Source organism: Strongylocentrotus purpuratus, unplaced genomic scaffold (genome assembly GCF_000002235.5).
Source record: "Strongylocentrotus purpuratus isolate Spur 01 unplaced genomic scaffold, Spur_5.0 spur5_scaffold_21, whole genome shotgun sequence".
Classification (NCBI taxonomy): Eukaryota; Metazoa; Echinodermata; class Echinoidea; order Camarodonta; family Strongylocentrotidae; genus Strongylocentrotus; species Strongylocentrotus purpuratus.
In genome coordinates this window covers 38,998,277-39,015,875 of record NW_022145607.1, presented here as the reverse complement: position 1 = coordinate 39,015,875, position 17,599 = coordinate 38,998,277, and the positions used below count along the sequence as shown (strand labels likewise).

The following is a 17,599-nucleotide window of genomic DNA, read 5'->3' as shown; positions in this document are numbered from 1 at the left end:
TTACTGGTTATGATTATTCCAAGATATTTCGTTTTCTGGACAATTTCAATTGGCTGATCGTTCAAGAAGTAAGCAGGCGGGTCAACCTTTTTGCGCGCTGCAGATATTCTCATCACTTTCGTTTTGGAGACATTTAGAGACATACGGTTAGATAAGCACCAATTAGAGATTTTAGTGAGATCATTTTGCAAGGTAATTGAATCAACAATTGATCTTATTGGCCTAAATATGATAGTGTCGTCGGCGAACAACGCACTAGGAGAGTCAACTAAAGATGTCAAGTCGTTTATAAACATATTAAACAAAAGCGGTCCAATCACACTCCCTTGGGGGACACCAGATGGCACTCTAGCCCATTCAGAGGCAGCACCTCTATAGATGACTCGTTGGCGGCGACTGCATAGTAGTGACTTTATCCAATGCCAGAGATTACCACTGATGTTGAACTGAATGGCTAACTTCTGCAACAACACATCATGAGGCAGTTTATCGAAGGCTCGTGAAAAGTCCAAATACAGTACATCGACCGGGCAAGATTTAGGACCTTCTAAATACTTCAGCCACTCATGTGTGAGACGTATTACTTGGGTGACACACGACTTTCCTTTCCTAAAACCGTGTTGGAAGGTGGAGATTGGACATGAAGAATCCAGATGAGAATCTATTTTATCAACTATCAGCGATTCCATGATTTTACTCCCAACGGAAGTAAGGGCCACTGGACGATAGTTGAACGGAGATGACTTATCACCAGATTTAAATACGGGAGTAACATTGGCAGATTTCCACACAGTTGGGACTTTACCAAGAGCTAGTGATACCGAAAAGATACGCTGGAGGATGGGAGCTGACACAACGGCAGTATGTTTCAGCAAGGATGGAGAGAGACTATCTGGACCAGGGACTTTCTTTTCCCGGAGAGAAAGTAATTGGCGGTAAACATCACTTACACAGATATCAAAATTCTGTAGCTGGTTTATTGGGAATTCACACTTTTCAGGTTGACATGGAACTCCCTGGGGATCAGTAAAGGAGGTTTGGAAAGCAGTAAGAAATTCAGATGCAATGTTTTGTGGTTTGTTAAGGATGCGACTCCCGCTTGCGATAGTAGCAGGCGGTGAGTGGCGCTTATGCTCTCGAATGTAGGCAAAAAACCTCTTCCTATTATCACAACAAAGAAACAAGGCATTGACATACTGCCAGTAAGCAGCCCTGATTTCGTATTTCGCAAGGTTCCGAGCTTCTTTGAAGAGGCTCCAGTCGGCAACTAAGTTGGACCGTTGAGCTCTAACAAAGAGCTTACGTTTCTTGCAAATCATATGCTTTATCTCTTTAGAGATCCATGGCTTATACTTCCTTGTCCTCATCCGAGATCGCGGAATAGCATCTTTAGAGGCAGCCTCAAAGATGTCTAAGAATCCTTCCCATGTAGAGTTTATGTCTTCAGGATCGATGAAAAGGTTCCATGGCACAAGCTGCAACAGGCGATTCATATGGTCAAAGTCCGCTTTGGGAATGTTGAGAAACTCACGAAGAACTGCCTTGGAAGCGAAGGGTTTAGGGGAAATGATCTTAAATACAATGCCGTGATGGTCACTTGGAACTGGGTTGGGACAGACAGATGCCTCAACGAAAAGGTCAATACGATTGGTGAACACATGGTCGATCAGGGTACCAGATGAAGGGTCGTCCTTGGAAGGACGGGTTACAGTAGTAACAAGCTGAGTCAGTTCCATAGTGTCGCATATAGAAAGAAGACGCGATGAATCGCTTGATGAATAATCTAACAGGTCAACATTCAGATCTCCGGTAAGGATAACACCATCAAAATCAATTGAGGTCCTCTGAATGTTGTCAATGTGGGCTTGAAGCAAGTTCCAGTACTGCGCATTGGAGTTTGGCGGACGATATAGAGACAATAGAAGCCATTTTCTCTTGCGGAGAAGAAACTCAATGCTTATCAACTCCAGATCAGGATGTTCCAAGTTTTCTAATCTCCTAGGGCAAAGGCTAGCGTCGATGGCAGTCAATACTCCACCACCAGGCTTGGTCATTCTATCCTTGCGAAATAATACGTAATTAGATGGAAACCCGAGTTCGACATCCTCACATGCAGCGTTCAGCCAGCTTTCAAGAATGCAAATGATTTCAGTATGATCAGTAGCCAAGTGGGCGAGTAAGTTTGGCATTTTATGTCGGATAGAACGTGCATTGAATACAAGTCCAGTCACGTGACCCTTTGGTTGATCATGAGAATGATCGACATGTGCAATGGTAGGGTTTCGATTGGTAGAAGGTCCAGGATTTGTAGCTATATCTCCGGATTGAAGAAGCAACTGGAATGTTGCAGTAGAGTTGGCATAGTAGCATACAGGGGCCCGTTCCTAGAAACCGTCATAAGTCTAACTTCTTGACTAAATCAGCGTTAGTGAACAACTTGTCCGCTACGTGTTTCACCAAGCCCTCTTTGCCAAGATCAACGACAACATCCTGACTAAGGAGTTATGACACCTCTGACACCGTCGTATCTCTGTCATAACTATTTAGTCGATGGGCAGCGCCATCACATGTCATTTATTGGGTAGACTATGGCTGGCAAAAAAGGACAATAAATCCTCCAACTATGATTTTTCTACACATTCACTTAAACAGTAAATTATCGTTTTTTGTATATGATAATCTCATGAAAATATGCCATGTTTGTATTTAAGGATTTTTCCACTTAAATAAACTGATTATACGCCTTTATTTCCACATTGTAAACTCGTCGAAGGGATATGTATTTTGCCACGGCAGGCAAGCCATAGTTTGAAGTGTATTCTTTAGTTTTCAGACCCATATTAATTTCGAGATGAATTCTATTTTCAATTATGTAAAGTGAATGGTTTAAACATATGTTTTAACCTTTGAAATATTGAAGTTTTGTAATTTTTATATTGTGCTGACGCCAAAAACATTGAACACAAATTTCATTACATCGTATTTTTTAAAAGAATAATATAAGGGTGTATTTTTATAAACTATCAAATGAAAATATTCGGGGGTGCCCATCTCAACAACAAAACTGATTCACTGGTCATGTAATGAAAAACTCACAATTATATTTTACAAGTACTTCAATTGTTTAATCTACACAAATTTGGAAGTATATTGGATCTCTTATTTCTTGGTATCATTTTCAATCTTTTTTATTACTAATTCATTTAAATAATTGCATTTTCCCTAATATTAATTTTGTAATAATCTGGTGGTATTGCGACTAAGGCTAATTCTCGGCTCCTCTTCTCGCCGATAATATCGATCTCACGAGATACTAGCTAGTAAGCTCTTCGTGAAACGGTTTAGGAAGATCAGAGACATCTCCGTAGTTGGCGGATAAAGTTATGACTGTCTTGTCGTTGGTTTCTAGGAACGAGCCCCAGATGACCCACTATACTTGCTCCTGACAGGAATATAGCTCACTAGGGTAGATAACTCATAGCATGTAGGTAGTATAGGGCAAAAATCCTGTTGACCCAAAATTGTAAGGATGAGGGTAATTAGTCCAAAGTACTCCATTGATACCCAGAGAAGACACAATACGTGATCATCAACCGTACAAAAGAAGAAGATCCAAGAGCTTAGTTTCGCAGTTGAGTGAGCTTGCACATACCGGTATATGTTACACTGTTGAAAACATGGCTACAGTATATATATATACCCAACTCACTTGGAAGTAGGAGAATGTTTCTCATCTAGTTCTCACGAGATCAAGCATAAATTCAGGAATAAACAGTCCAGTGTTGTCTATAGAACTTGAGTAATAGACTGTCATCAAAGTAATAGCGTAGGATGACTCAATTCTCGAGAAAACAGACAAAAATGAGGAGCAGGAATATATTGTGTTCACTGTTCACTGTTCACATCAGACGGTAGGGGATTACATATCCTCTGTTTTGGCGCCCGAGATGGCCCAATAACAAGTCGCAGTTACGAGCATTATCTCGTTGAAGTACACAACCCCAGTGGAAAAGGCGAATTTTCCTGTGACCTCCATAGAGAAATCACAAATTGAATGATTGTTGTCCATTATTGAAGACGAAAAGGCCCTATTTTCCAATCTACTAATCAGTTCGAAATTGGTATCAGTGGAAAGAACAGTATTTGAATATGTGATGTCCACCCGAGATGGTGTGAATTCAAAGTTTGTTTTCCTTGTAGGAGCATTTCTTTGCATACTTAGCGCATTTTCAAAGACGATTTCACGTGTTGTAGACCGCGTGAGCAGATGCCCGAAATTTGTTCATATGGATTTTTTGAGCATGCTCAAAAATGTGCGCCGAGCTGGACGCATGAATGTACATGCCGAAGACACACCAGACATGCGTGGAGCGCGCTAGACCAGCGCCAGACATACGCGGAGCACATGCCCTGTATACGCAGAGCGCGCTAGCTACACGCTGTGCATTATGTGTCAGCTCGCTAGCTTTTCCAAAATCATGACAAAAGTTAGGCACACGTCCTTTTCCGATTTCCAATGCGCGGGCCGTGCGTCGTCTATGTGTGACCACCTCTGTTGAGAACGCGGTGCATGCGTGGACCATTCGTCCAGCGCGCTAGCAACACGCTGTGCATTCGTGGAAGTTGTTATCATGTGCGCTCTGTGTACGGTTGGTATGCGCCCTGTATGCGCTCAGCGCGCTAGCAACACGCTATGCATTTGGTGGCAGCTCGCTGTAGCTTCGACAAAAGTTGGGCGCACGACAACGCACTGGCCAAAATTGCAAATTTCCAATGCGTTGGCTGAGCATTCCCCATGCGTCCCCTGTGTGTGACCGGGCCTTAAAGGTGTAATGATTTTTTTGCTTCAAAGAAAAACAAAGGTGTAATGAAGATGATAAAGACGTTGGTGATGATGATGAGGATGCCTGATTGCATTACGCTTTGAGAACATTCGTAACTGTCTTCGTTTGACAAATGATCCACTTACCGAAATTCTAGATACAATGTAGAGGAAGATGGACATGCAGGCAAGGTAGATACGGATGCGATTGCTTCCAAATCTTTTCATCATGTATTCCGGTAGGGTACATACCTAAAATTTTATCATGGGAGAAATAAAACCGACAATGCATGACATTTAAATAGATTTTGTTGCTGTATTGAAATATACTTAAAGAATAACTAACCCCAAAGAATAATTTTAGTTGTTCTGAGAGATTTATTGCATTCTTGTCCACCAATCTACAAGATTTCCCATCAAAGTGTATGACAAATTTAAGGCATAAAGCATGAATAAATTACAGTTTCTCAGCAAGACATGGGCATTAAAATTTGTTTGATTGCATGACGCAATATGCGGAATTGTTTATCAATACATTAATTACAAAGAATCCAAAACTCAGCAGCCAGACTAATCACTAGAACTAAACGCAGAGAATGAGAGAACCCATACTCAAACAATTGCATTGGTTGCCAGTTAAGTCCCGAATTAGTTATAATATCTTTTTACTGACATATCAATGCCTAAACGGTACAGCCCCATCTTACCTGCAAGATCTCATTCCCCTACAAAAAAAAAAATAAGATCAAATAGTAAATCCCTCCTGGTAACTTCAAACACTCAAACAAAATATTATGGCACTCGCTCTTTCAAAAATTCTTCGGCCGAATTGTGGAACAGCTTGCCTGATATTGTCAAATTGGCAAGCACAACAGAGTCCGTTAAGACTCTATTGTTTGTAAATTGTTCATTTCGTTCAAGCTGTTTAGTAACTTCTTAGGTTATAGTATCATGTTCATATTAACATCTAATTTAATTTTCATTTTAACAATTTGTATTACCTGAATGTACTATCTATTACATGTAAGCTATGTAGGAATTGCTTTTCATTATTTTTGTTTGTAATTAATTATTTTCATGTATGAGGCATAATGTTCATTTCTATTCTGCCCTATCTCTATTTCCTTATTTTCTAAGCGCATAGGGACCTTCTTTGTGTTAGTGATATGCGCTATACAAATAATGTTCATTATTATTATTAATATTATTAACTAATTGTATTTAAATGTAGTTGTATAGATGTTTCCTTTCCAGGTGTTTGGGGTTTTGAAACATTTTATTCACCTGCTATTATCATTTGCATACATATGTTGGTACTGTTCTGGGATGAAGGTTTCGCATAAATGAACACGATTTTTCAAACGCTGTATTTGAGTAATTTTTAATAAATATACCCTATTATATTTTTCACCAAATGTGTTGTTACCTATTCGACCATGAGTTTCCCTCTTCGAAAAGTAAGGTTTTGTTATTGAATTAAAAAGTATTTCCAACTAATAATGCTTGGTGCATGATCTATGTACAACTCCGCCTGGTACGTCACATTGTCAACAAAATGGCTGCGCCCATGTCATGCTAAAAGGCATTACATGTACATCATGCAGGGCTCAAATTAATTTTTTGTCCACGGAGGCTCTTCCCCCCAAAAAAGAGCCCCCGTGAGCCTTCTCACACGGGCTCTTTTAGTACTGACGGGGGCTCTTGTTTATACAAATATCCATACAAGCTACATAGCTGTTACTGACTTTCATCCCCTGATGACATTCTCTCGATTTTTTCCCGTTCTGCACATTATTTCCTCCTCATTATCCGGTGCAACCTTTACATTCTTTCTTTACTGAGCCGCGTAGCGGCGAGGCGATTTTGTGTGTGTGCTATTTTGGACAGGCGCGGATCCACGGGCCGATTCTACCGGCCCGCCCCCCCCCCCCAGCCTCACAAACCGGTAAAAAAAATAGGAGAGTAACGTACATTTTACCTTAAGAAATAAAATAGAAAACGCCCCCCCCCCCCTGACCTGCCAGTGACACAAATGCGGCATCAAAATATTTGTGCTTCTCTGACCGTAATCATGGACGTTAACTTCATAAATGGAAAGAAAGCTAGCAGCCTCGCAACACAACATGGAAAGAAGTATTCTAAGCATCACATACAAAGACAGAAAAACGAACAAATGGATCAGGGAACAGACAAAAGTCCAGGACATCCTTGAAACAGTGAAAAGAAGGAAATGGAATTGGGCGGGTCACATCAGCCGTAGGAATGACAATCGCTGGAGCTCAGCAATCACTCACTAGACACCATATGAGGGAGAACGAAACAGGGGACGTCAAAAAAAAAAGATGGCGAGACGAGCTGCAACAGTTCTGGGGACAGACAAATTGGCACCAACAGGCGCTGAACAGAAGCATTTGGAAACATCATGCTGAGGCCTTCATCCTGCAGTGGATTGACAACGGCTGATAAAGTAAAAGTAAAGACCGTAATTAAATGTCTAAAACCTCTGAACCCCCCCCCCCATTTTGATAAACGTTCCGCGGGGCCTGTGTATATAATATATACGCATACAACACTGATCTTTATGATGTCTTTAACGTGGCCTATCTTCTTCTCCCCTTTCAAACGAGAAAGAAAACAAGATCATTAAAAGGGATTAAGCGACAAATAATGACTGTGATTCAAATTGATGCGAATATTTTGTTTGAATAAGCCAGGCGCGGATCCAGGATTTCTTAGGGGGGGGGGGCCCACTTTTTTTTTTTTGGTCCGAAAAAAAATCGTAACGACTCAGCCAGCCGCTAAATAAGCGGGGGGGGGGAAGGGAAACTTCTTTTTTTGGTCTCGAAATTTTTTAGGTCAGCCATTGGCATTTTTTTTTTTTTTTTTTTAATTAAAAAAAAAAATCACAGAAAAGTGGGGGGTTGCTCCAAAATACAAACATAAAAAAACCGAAGGGGGAGGGTCGACCCCCTAACCCCCTCTCCCCCCCCCTTCCAGACGTGCCTACTCGTCTGAAAATAGTTTTTCCCCTCTCGCGCGAAGCGCGGAAGCTTTTACGTTTCATTAAATCATTAGAAAAAGAAGACAATTCGTTGTACAGTTTTTTACTCTTAATCCTCGTCTTAATTTATCCCCCTCTCCCGCGCAAAGCTCGGAAGCTTTTACGTTTCATTAAATCATTAGAGAAAGAAGACGATTCGTTGTACCGTTCTCGACTCTTAATCCTCATCTGAATTCAGTTTTCCCCTCCTCCCTCCCGCGCGAAGCGCGGTAGCTTGTACGTTTCATTAAATCATTACAGAAAGAAGACGATTCGTTGTACCATTCTCGAAAATAATCCTCGTCTGAATACAGTTTTTACGTTTCATTAAATCATTAGCGAAATAAGACGATTCGTTGTACCGTTCTCGAAAATAATCCTCGTCTGAATACAGCTTTTACGTTTCATTAAATCATTAGCGAAATAAGACGATTCGTTGTACCGTTATGACTTTTAATCCTTGTCTAAATTCAGTTTCCCCCCTCCCACGCGAAGCGCAGAAGCTTTTACGTTTCATTAAATCATTAAAGAAAGAAGACGATTCGTTGTACCGTTCTCGACTCTTAATCCATGTCTAAATTCAGTTTTCCCCCCGCTTCGACGTTTCATTAAATTTTTAGAGAATGAAGACGACTCGTTGTTCCGCTCTCGAAAATAATTTAGTTTCCCCCACCCGCGCGAAGCGCGGAAGCTTTTACTTTTCATTAAATCATTAGAGAAAGAGGAAGATTCGTCGTACCGCTCTCAATCAATTCCCCCTCCCCCCCCCCTTCTGCGCGAAGCGCGGAAGCTTCGACGTTTCATTAAATTATTATAGAAAGAAGACGATTCGTTGTACCGTTCCCGAAAATTATCCTCGTCTGAATTAAGTTCCCCCTGCCCTCCCCCGCGCGTAGCGCGGAAGCTTTGACGTTTCATTAATTCATTAGAGAAAGAAGACGATTCGTTGTACCGTTCTCGACTCTTAATCCTTGTCTGAATTTCAAATATGTTCTTTATCTATTCCCTTTTCTTCCTACGTCCTCTTCCTTTACACTCCTCTTTTTTGGCCGGCGTTTATTGGGGGACCACCCCACCGCCCCCCTGGCTACGCGCCTGCTGTCAGATGAACATAAATTATGTTGATACCTTGTCCGCCCCGGAAGCTCAGGGGTTTAAGGTTTTAATTTACGGTCAGATTAGCATTCAGGGGTCCATCTTAGAGCCCTAGACGGGGTCCAGGGGGCAGAGCCCCGGAAGTTCAGGAGTTTAGGCATTTAATTACGGTCAGATGAGCATTCTTTTGATACCTAATTGTTACAATGGCAGGTCACTAATTGGCTTGGGGTTCAGGGGGCGGAGCCCCGGAATCTCAAGGGTTTTAGGCACTCAATTACGGTCAGATGAGTATCGAGGGGCCCGCCTAAGGGCTCTTGGTTGGGTCCAGGGGGCAGAGCCCCCAGAAGCTCAGGGGTTTTAGACGTTTAATTACGGTCAGATGAGCATTTTTGATACCTTATTATTTGTGACACTAGCAGGACACTATTTGGCGTGGGGTCCAGGGGGCAGAGCCCCCAGAAATAAGAGGTTTTAGGCATTAAATGACCGTCATATGAGCATCTAAGGGCCCGCCTTAGGGCCCTAGGTGGAATCCAGGGGACAGAGCCCTTAGGATTTTAGGCATTAATTTTAACCATGGTCAGATGAGCATATTTTGATACCCCATTATAATGTGACCCTGGCTGTTAACTATTTTTTCTTTCTCGCTCTCTTTCTTTCTATTTCTCTTTAATATACTTTTTCAAAGAAAGTGTGGGGGGAGGGGCTCGAGGATCCCGATCCCCGCCGTTCCGCGGGCCCTGATATGTAGGCATCTCAAGAAGCATTTTCTTGCCTGGCTGTAAATTTAGGAATTTGTCATTTTCCAACAAACGCATGAAGTGAGGAAAATTATCTCATTTCAGCATTATTTGTTAACCACCGTAATGGAATTATAAATAAACCACGTTTGAATTCTATTTCTCCAACTCCCCCCTCTCCTATCAGTATGCCAGTGCCCCCCCCCCCACCTCCGATCTACACCTTGTTGGCGGGAAAATTGCAACTGATATCCCTTACCTTTCTTCATTCTCTTTATTTTCCTTTCCCTTTCTCTCCTCTTTCACTTTCCCTTCCCTTCCTTATCTCTCTTTTAGGTTTGCTGGGGGGGGGGGGGGGAGGGGCACGGTCATTTTGGTCCCCAACCCGCTCCACACATTGTTGGCGGGATTAACCGCAACTGATCTCCGCTTCTTTTCTTCCTTTCCTTTTTTTCTTCCTCTTTTTGTTCCCTTTTAGCTCTCCTCTTTTCCTTTTCCTTCCTTCTCTCTTTTTTTAGCGGGGACGGGGGGGGGGGGGGGGGAGGCTAGGGTCTTTTGCCCCCCCCTCGATCCACAACTTGTTGGCGGGAAAATTGCAACTGATATCCCCTTTCTTTTCTTTTCTTCTTCCTATTTTGTCCTTCCCTTTATCTCCTCTTTATCTTTTTTCTTTCCCTTTCCTTCCTTCTCTTTTATTTTTTTATTGGGGGGGGGGGGGGAGGAAGGGGGGAGGCAAGTCCTTCCCCCCCCCATCTCCTTTTTCCCTCTTTTCTTTTCTTCTTCCTCTTTTTTTCCCTTTCTCTCCTCTTTCCCTTCTTTTCCTTCTCTCTCTCTCCTTTTTTTTTTTTTTTTTTTTTGCGGGGGGGGGGGGGGCCAAGGCACGCTCGCCCCCCCCCCCCCCCCTGGATCCGCGCCTGGAATAAGCACTGCTATTTATCTTCTTTGTAACAACAACTTTTACAAATCTCTGCCATGCTTACTGAGTTGAGACGTTCCATTCAATGTAAAATACTCATTAAAGAATACATTTCTCCTAATCTGAAAGTGATCTTACAACACAGTGGCAGATTTGCATGGCTGTGATTTGTAAAAGTCGTTTTTTCAAAGAAGATTCTGGTGAAAAGCATTGCTTATTCAAAAAATTCCTTGCAACAATTTGAATCACAATGATTATTTGTCGTATGATCCTTTGTTTAAATAACCTTGTTTTCTTTTTTGTTTGCAGGGGGAGAAGAAGCTATGTCACGTTAAGAAATCATTTAGATCAGTTGTATTATGCGTATATACATATGATACCAGAACAAAATATTGATTATCAGAATGTCATTTTGGAATACCTCTATACAAATACTTTAGCTCGTATCAGTATTAGTATGAGGCAATATAAAGCTATTATTCTTTATTCAGTTCAGTATAATGATTTTCCTCAAAAATAGTTTTGCTATTTTTTTAGGGTTGAGACGCTAAGAAATGGTTTCAAATGTACATTACACAAACCCTGAACCATTGCAAAATCATGGTGGATCCCTCTCTCTCTCTCTCTCTCTCTCTCTCTTTATTTTAATCATGCATTATCAACTACATAAAGCAGCAAACAAAAACTTAGGGTTATCTGAGATAGGTGAAAGTAAGAGTTAAAAAGAAAGTCATGCTAAAACGGCCCTTGAAAAAAATAAAATAGATTAGTAGTTCTCCTCTCCAGCATCCCCCCGCTTTAATATTCACCGGCCGGCTGAGTCGGCCCAAAAATGTTCCCCAAAAACTGGACCCCCCAAAACAAATATATGTGCATTTATCCAGCCCCCTCACATGTGACGTCCTTTTAAGCACTGGCAGTGCCTTAAAAGGAGGTCACACGTTGCAGTCCACGTTCTCATCGTGCAAATCTAAAAGTCCCTTATATTGATTTACTGGTCGTGGTTCATTATTTGCTGGTCATTTAAAATCACCAGATTTTAGCGGGTTTACGCTTTCACAACGAAAAACTTCTCCATGACCATGTTTCTGCCCTTGCGCGATCGCCTCCAGCTCCAGCAGACATGGCGCGGCAGCGTGCACACGTACCGTTACTAACGGCGCAGTAGGCCTATAACCACTGCTGACGGCGGCACTGCACTGCAAGCTGAATCGGTAATAATTACTAGGCCTACTCATAGAACGGGAAATCTTGCACGCTAATCTAAGTTCCGTTTCATTGGTTTAAGGTTTGAAAATTGAAACTAAATATTGTGTTAAAGTTATAACAGAAAAGATAATCTTTATTCTATAATTCCACGGGGGCGATTTTTAATTTTGCAATCGCCCCCGTGATTATGTAGCTCACGAGGGCGAATCGTCCACCGCCCCCGTGTATTTTGAGCGCTGACATCATGCCAAGAAATCTTCATTTATATATCTCTTTTACACGTTCGTAAAATGTATTATACATCAAATGACAGGAATTCATTAATTTTTTTCAGAATACCTACACTTACTCTTTGGGTTAGTTCTTCTTTAAACATTGATATACAACATCAACAACGGCGACAACAACACATCGCATACGGAATTTCTTGATAGTCAACTGATTATAAAAAGGTTTTCAATCATGGTTAGTTTTCAATTTTGTTGATTCTAAGATGAATATTTCCGAGTTAAAGGTACGCCATTGCTCCCTTTCCCTCAGTCGTGGCACAGGGACATCAACCAATGCATTGTTACACTCACTTCACTCTTTAAAGTACGTATCTATTTTTCTTAAGTCAGCGGGGTTATTGACTTCCCTCTTAACAACTAATATCCTTATTGCAACTAAATTCAGAATCTGCCGCGCTACTTACCCCTGATGCGATGTAAACAGGAACGAACAGGTACGCCATAAGGGGTAACAGAGACAAGCCCTGAAACATACAGTGAAGAAAATAGGAATGTATTATTAAGGTATAATTCGGATTACAGTCACTTGGTATCCGTTGTCATTTGCTTTGTTGCAAAGGCGCCGTGCTTGGAAAATTCATTTCGTTCAGTTCTGTTGAAGTTATTGCCCATGTACATATTCAATAAGTTTCATTTTACATTCGTTAATGACAACATTCAACCATTCTTAGTTTTTACAAGGACTCATTACAATAAAGATATATATTACGTTTTATTCATACTGGATACGTTATTAGTCATGTAGGTGGTCCCATGATGACAGATAATCAGCCGGGTACGAGGCCGGGACATCGGCTACATTCCCCAATAATTTTGATATTTTGACATTTGAGCAATCGTCCCCTGATAATCGGGGTATCATATGTTTATTTTCGGGCAGCTCCGTGTTCTTTTGGTATTTTTAATATCTTGCCTAGCATATTTGTTATTACCAACAATTTCGAAACTTTTGTTTGCTGGAAAACGTTTGGAAATGGGAAGTTGATATTAAAACAGGAAACGTAGGGCCATATCAAAATTGTGCTCCTCAGAATATCGATAAGATTAGAGGGCTTGCTACGAAATGAATTGGCAAAACCAGCGCTCGATCCCTTGAACTTGTTTCATATTTATTCAATCTATTTGTGGTGCCCCACAAATATTCGGTAATTTTGAACCAGCCGTTGAAAAACGAGATAGCATCGTGTACGTTTTATTTCAGCAAATGCCAATATTGGCTTTTTCGTGTTGGTGATAATACTCACAACCAACCGGCCCGTGTATTGTTATTAGTAATTAATTAATAAATTACCGGTCGCCTTTAAAAAAAAAAGTGGAGCTGAATAGTCATGATCGTATTCAATCCAAATTCACACGTTTTGGGGGCTAAAATTACCTTCATAGCAAATTTAGCTTCTAAAAGTGCACTAAAAATGTCATAAATAAGAATAAGAGCAATACCCGTGCACTTTGAAGGCATTTACAGTATTAAACAAGAACTCAACTATCCCTTAAGAGGTGACTTACATTGAGGTCAAATGCAGCGGGGGAGATGCCCGTCACAGCGGCATCACCAGCAAGTCCAACGAAATGTTCACTCCCAATATTACTGGCCCAAATCGATGCACCGACCTAAATTGAAATAGAATCAGCAGAAGGAAGAAATCACTACTATTACAAACTTATCAATTTGATCCCAGTCTAATGCAGTCAAATATGATATTTGACATTTTCCTTACAACTATAATACAAACCGCTGTATATAATATATATATATATCATTACAAATATTTGTACCACTTAAATACCGTTTCAAATTGAGAAGTTGGGAGAATATAATCACCTTGAAGGAAAAATCCTTCATACCAATGTTTAACCAATTCGTAAAGAGATAATAAACGATAGCATTTCAGTTACCCATTATTGTTATAATCCATACATGTATATATGATTTCAATACGACCACAATAATATAACTGCAATTATCTATCCAATTTGACGAACAATGATGGCGTTGATAATAATAATAACAATATCAATAATGATCATAATTATTTGAATTTACAAACTATTCACATAAAGCTTAGTACACCAACGATGATTATATTGAATAGCCCATTAAAAACAGTGGAGAAATATTTGTAATCATCTAATCAGAAAGGAAGTTTAACAATTTTGGATGGCGTAAAAATCATTTCTGTGAAATGACGAGATCTTTTCTGTTCTGAAATTGTTTGCTTAATTGTTTTGTACGTCTCATTTTATTGCACTCTGTTTCTTGTATTATTGTAATGCTGGTGGGGAGCATATTTCCACATTGTGGACGAATAAATCAATATCAATATCAATATTAATATCAAAATATGAAATCGATTAATTTGCGATTAATTTTGAAATATTTATCTATTTTACCTATTTTTGTATTAAGAATATATATCAACTATACCCTCTATTCCTTTAAGCTGATCTAAACTACTGATTAATTCAATTGTTTATACTAACTTCAAGCCTATTTCTCTCTAAATAAACATCCCAGACATCATAACTTAACTCTCTTTAAACCAACTTACTGGAAGCCATGTCATGTATCTTCCTGCCAAGAAATACCCATTTACTGTTCCTCGGTTCGATGTAAAAAGCGCCTTTGTAAACGAAGCAGAAGAAAAAAATATTATAGATAATAAATCATTGGATAATGTAACTTTTTCTTAATCTTCATCCTCTTTTTCTGCTTTAAAAGCAGAAATTTAAAAGAAAATTTTTATTTTTTTTCCTAGATGCCGTTATGATTTTTAAAATTATTATTATTACTATTATTATGAATAATATTGTCGTTGTCGTTGTTTGTCGTTGTTTTTGTCATTATTTAGCAGCTGTACAAATACATAAACCTCAAACCTACAATTAATGTTACATCTTTTTAAGGAGGCGCCTTTTGCGGCTGGCAGTTTATGCATGTGCCCCCCCTCTTTTTTAAAGGTCAATATGGTATGGCATTATTGATTGCAGAACAAAAATACTATTAAATATAAGTTCTTGAAACTATTATGATATTACAATTAAAATATTATATGGTATTAATTCATTTGAACCCAACTCTGGGTCTAGAATCACGTTAAAAAATTGAACAATTTGCAGAACGCAATAGGCCAAACTTCTTTTTTTAACCCGAGTTTGAAGAAAAGCCTAAAACCTATAACCCATATAAAGCCTAAAAAAATTGCCCCAGAAAAAGATACTGTCATATGATTGTCTTTAGATATCTGAATGAAGCAGATTTATTGCAAGTGTTTAATAAATCTTCAGGTCATGGGAGGTCAAAACACAAACACAAGGACATTAAAAAGATAGTTGATGGGCAAATAACACTTTTAAGCACACTGGTAATAAAATCCATTGACTTTATAAGGCTTTAGTTTTGCAGATCCAAATAAGACCATTACCCAGGGTCATCATGGTCATAAACGAGATAATAATTGTTAACCAAGCTGGGCACATACTCTTTATAGGGCTCTTACTGAAATTAAAACGTATGAACGTAACAATTGTAAATGACTTCCCGAAATGGAGCACTTACGTAAAGGCCTGCTCCGAAAACAACCATGAAATAACACACAATGGCTGCGTAATCACCGGGAACGAGAACGGCAGTCGCCATTTTGAAAATGGTGATATTCCAGGTTGCTGTTTGGTTAAAATAAACAAATTGAACTGAGAGATAGGGAGAAAGAGAGAGAGAGAGAAAGAGATAGAGAGATATAAAGAGAGAAAGAGAGAGAGAGAGAGAAAGACAAAAATGTAGAGATTTCATTTTTTTTATTACTCTTTAGATGTTATTTTACTGTGATGGATTGTGTCATGTTTGTTACGGGGTCCACGCCGAATCCTAGCTCCCCCTCCTGAAGAAAAAGAAATACAAACATTGAAAAGGTTATCTTGTAAAGGAAATACTGAGGCAAGGCCTAGCCGATCGTGATAGAAAAGTTAAAGTTAAAAAGGGTATACAATGAAACACAGTGATGTGCATTAGAACTAATTCTTTTAAAAGAAATAGGTATAACGATGTAAAGAAAACTGCTCTACTCGCCCTTACTGACGTGAACAGCTTGTTTTTCTTGGAAATTTCCTTAATTTCTTTAGCTACATAATGAGCGATTCCCTTTTGAAATTAACATCAACGTATGATAATAACATAGATCCAAACCTCACTATTGATGCTACCAAATGGAAACAGAAAAATGCTGGGATTAAAAACTGTCACCCAACGTTTGTTGAAATACCATTGTAAAACACGAACAGGGATGGTAATTGACGCAGGTGTTAACAAAATAAATATAAATGAGGAGAGACTTTATACACAACCCCGGTCATGATTTCAGGCGCCTTTATATAATACTACCTGAAAGTCAGTGGAAGTGAGAAACCATAAAGCAACTTTGATATGCAAGCTTTCGTCCACTCCTGTGGACTTTCTCAAGCTAAGTGATCAGTCTGAGTCACACGTTTGCTTCGCTGCACTGCCTGGTGTCCTGTGATCACTGGACCAAAGTCAAGACTGGTGACAATAGGTACCCAGAGTTTCCCCAACATATGAATTGTCACAGTCTGTGCACGTGATCTTGTACACAATACCTGTCTTTTCCTCTCTTGGGATTTTGTCTTTTGGGTAGACACTTCTTAGTGTATTAGGGCTTTTGAAGGCAACACTGATGTCCTTGTCTTGGAATGCTCGTTTCAGGCGAGAGGATATAGTGTTGGCAAAAGGAAGGACTACTCTGTTTTTCACTTCTGGGTAAGAAAGGTGAATTAAGCCATTACTAAACAGGGACTCTGGGTACCTATTGTCACCGATCTTTCGTCCAGTGATCACAGGACACCAGGCAGTGCAGCGAAGCAAACGTGTGACTCAGACTGATCACTTAGCTTGAGAAAGTAAAGTGCTACTCACCGATAGCCGTCACTATGTTGAGAATCCGTTGATGTCCGTTGATGCTCCTTGCTGTGATGTCTCCGTAGTGATTCTTCGAGTGTAGCTCTAATACTCGGTGTCTGGTTCTGTTCTCTGGTTTTCTGCCATCGCGGCGGGAGGAAACCTTCTTATATAGGGGCGCACGCATGTGCGATCGACCATGGAAATCCATCCGATGCACGCACATGCGTGCGGTCCGTATACCCGTAATTTCCCATATTCCTCCCGACTATAAAAACAAGCGAAAGATGAAAAACAAATATTCTTTAGCTTGTAAATAGAGCCGGAAAATGGAAGGGTAAACAAACTTGCGAAGGGAATCCCGCGGAATGGGTGGGCTCTCGAGAGCTCCAAACCCCAGGCGCGGATCCAGGATTTTCCAATAGGGGGGGCCGGAAATTCGAAATTCGTGCAGACCGTTATATAAACTTACCAATACTGACAAGGTCATATTGGAAGCACTGTACTTTAATAGTGTATTGGTACCTACAAACGGGCACAATTATTTTGGAAAGGGGACATGCTCACGTCACATC

General features: G+C 40.1%; 1 protein-coding gene across 4 annotated transcripts in view; it reads right to left on the bottom strand.

The window, feature by feature from the left end:
• The window catches only part of LOC587278 (sodium/myo-inositol cotransporter 2), a 33,643-nt gene extending 16,372 nt beyond the window's left edge, over nt 1-17,271 (bottom strand). The window contains exons 1-7 of one of the 4 annotated variants that reach the window (XM_003723487.3): nt 17,043-17,110; nt 15,918-15,993; nt 15,672-15,778; nt 14,665-14,736; nt 13,622-13,726; nt 12,520-12,579; nt 4,970-5,074 (exon numbers count right to left, since the gene is read on the bottom strand). In XM_003723487.3, coding sequence (XP_003723535.1) covers nt 4,970-5,074; nt 12,520-12,579; nt 13,622-13,726; nt 14,665-14,736; nt 15,672-15,752 — 423 coding nt within the window. In that variant the 5' untranslated portion in view covers nt 15,753-15,778; nt 15,918-15,993; nt 17,043-17,110. Of the gene's footprint in view, nt 1-4,969; nt 5,075-12,519; nt 12,580-13,621; nt 13,727-14,664; nt 14,737-15,671; nt 15,806-15,917; nt 15,994-17,042 lie in introns of all 4 variants that reach the window. The other 3 variants (XM_787016.5, XM_011674778.2, XM_003723488.3) reach the window with 3 other exon arrangements.
• Between the last annotated feature and the right edge of the window lie 328 nt (nt 17,272-17,599).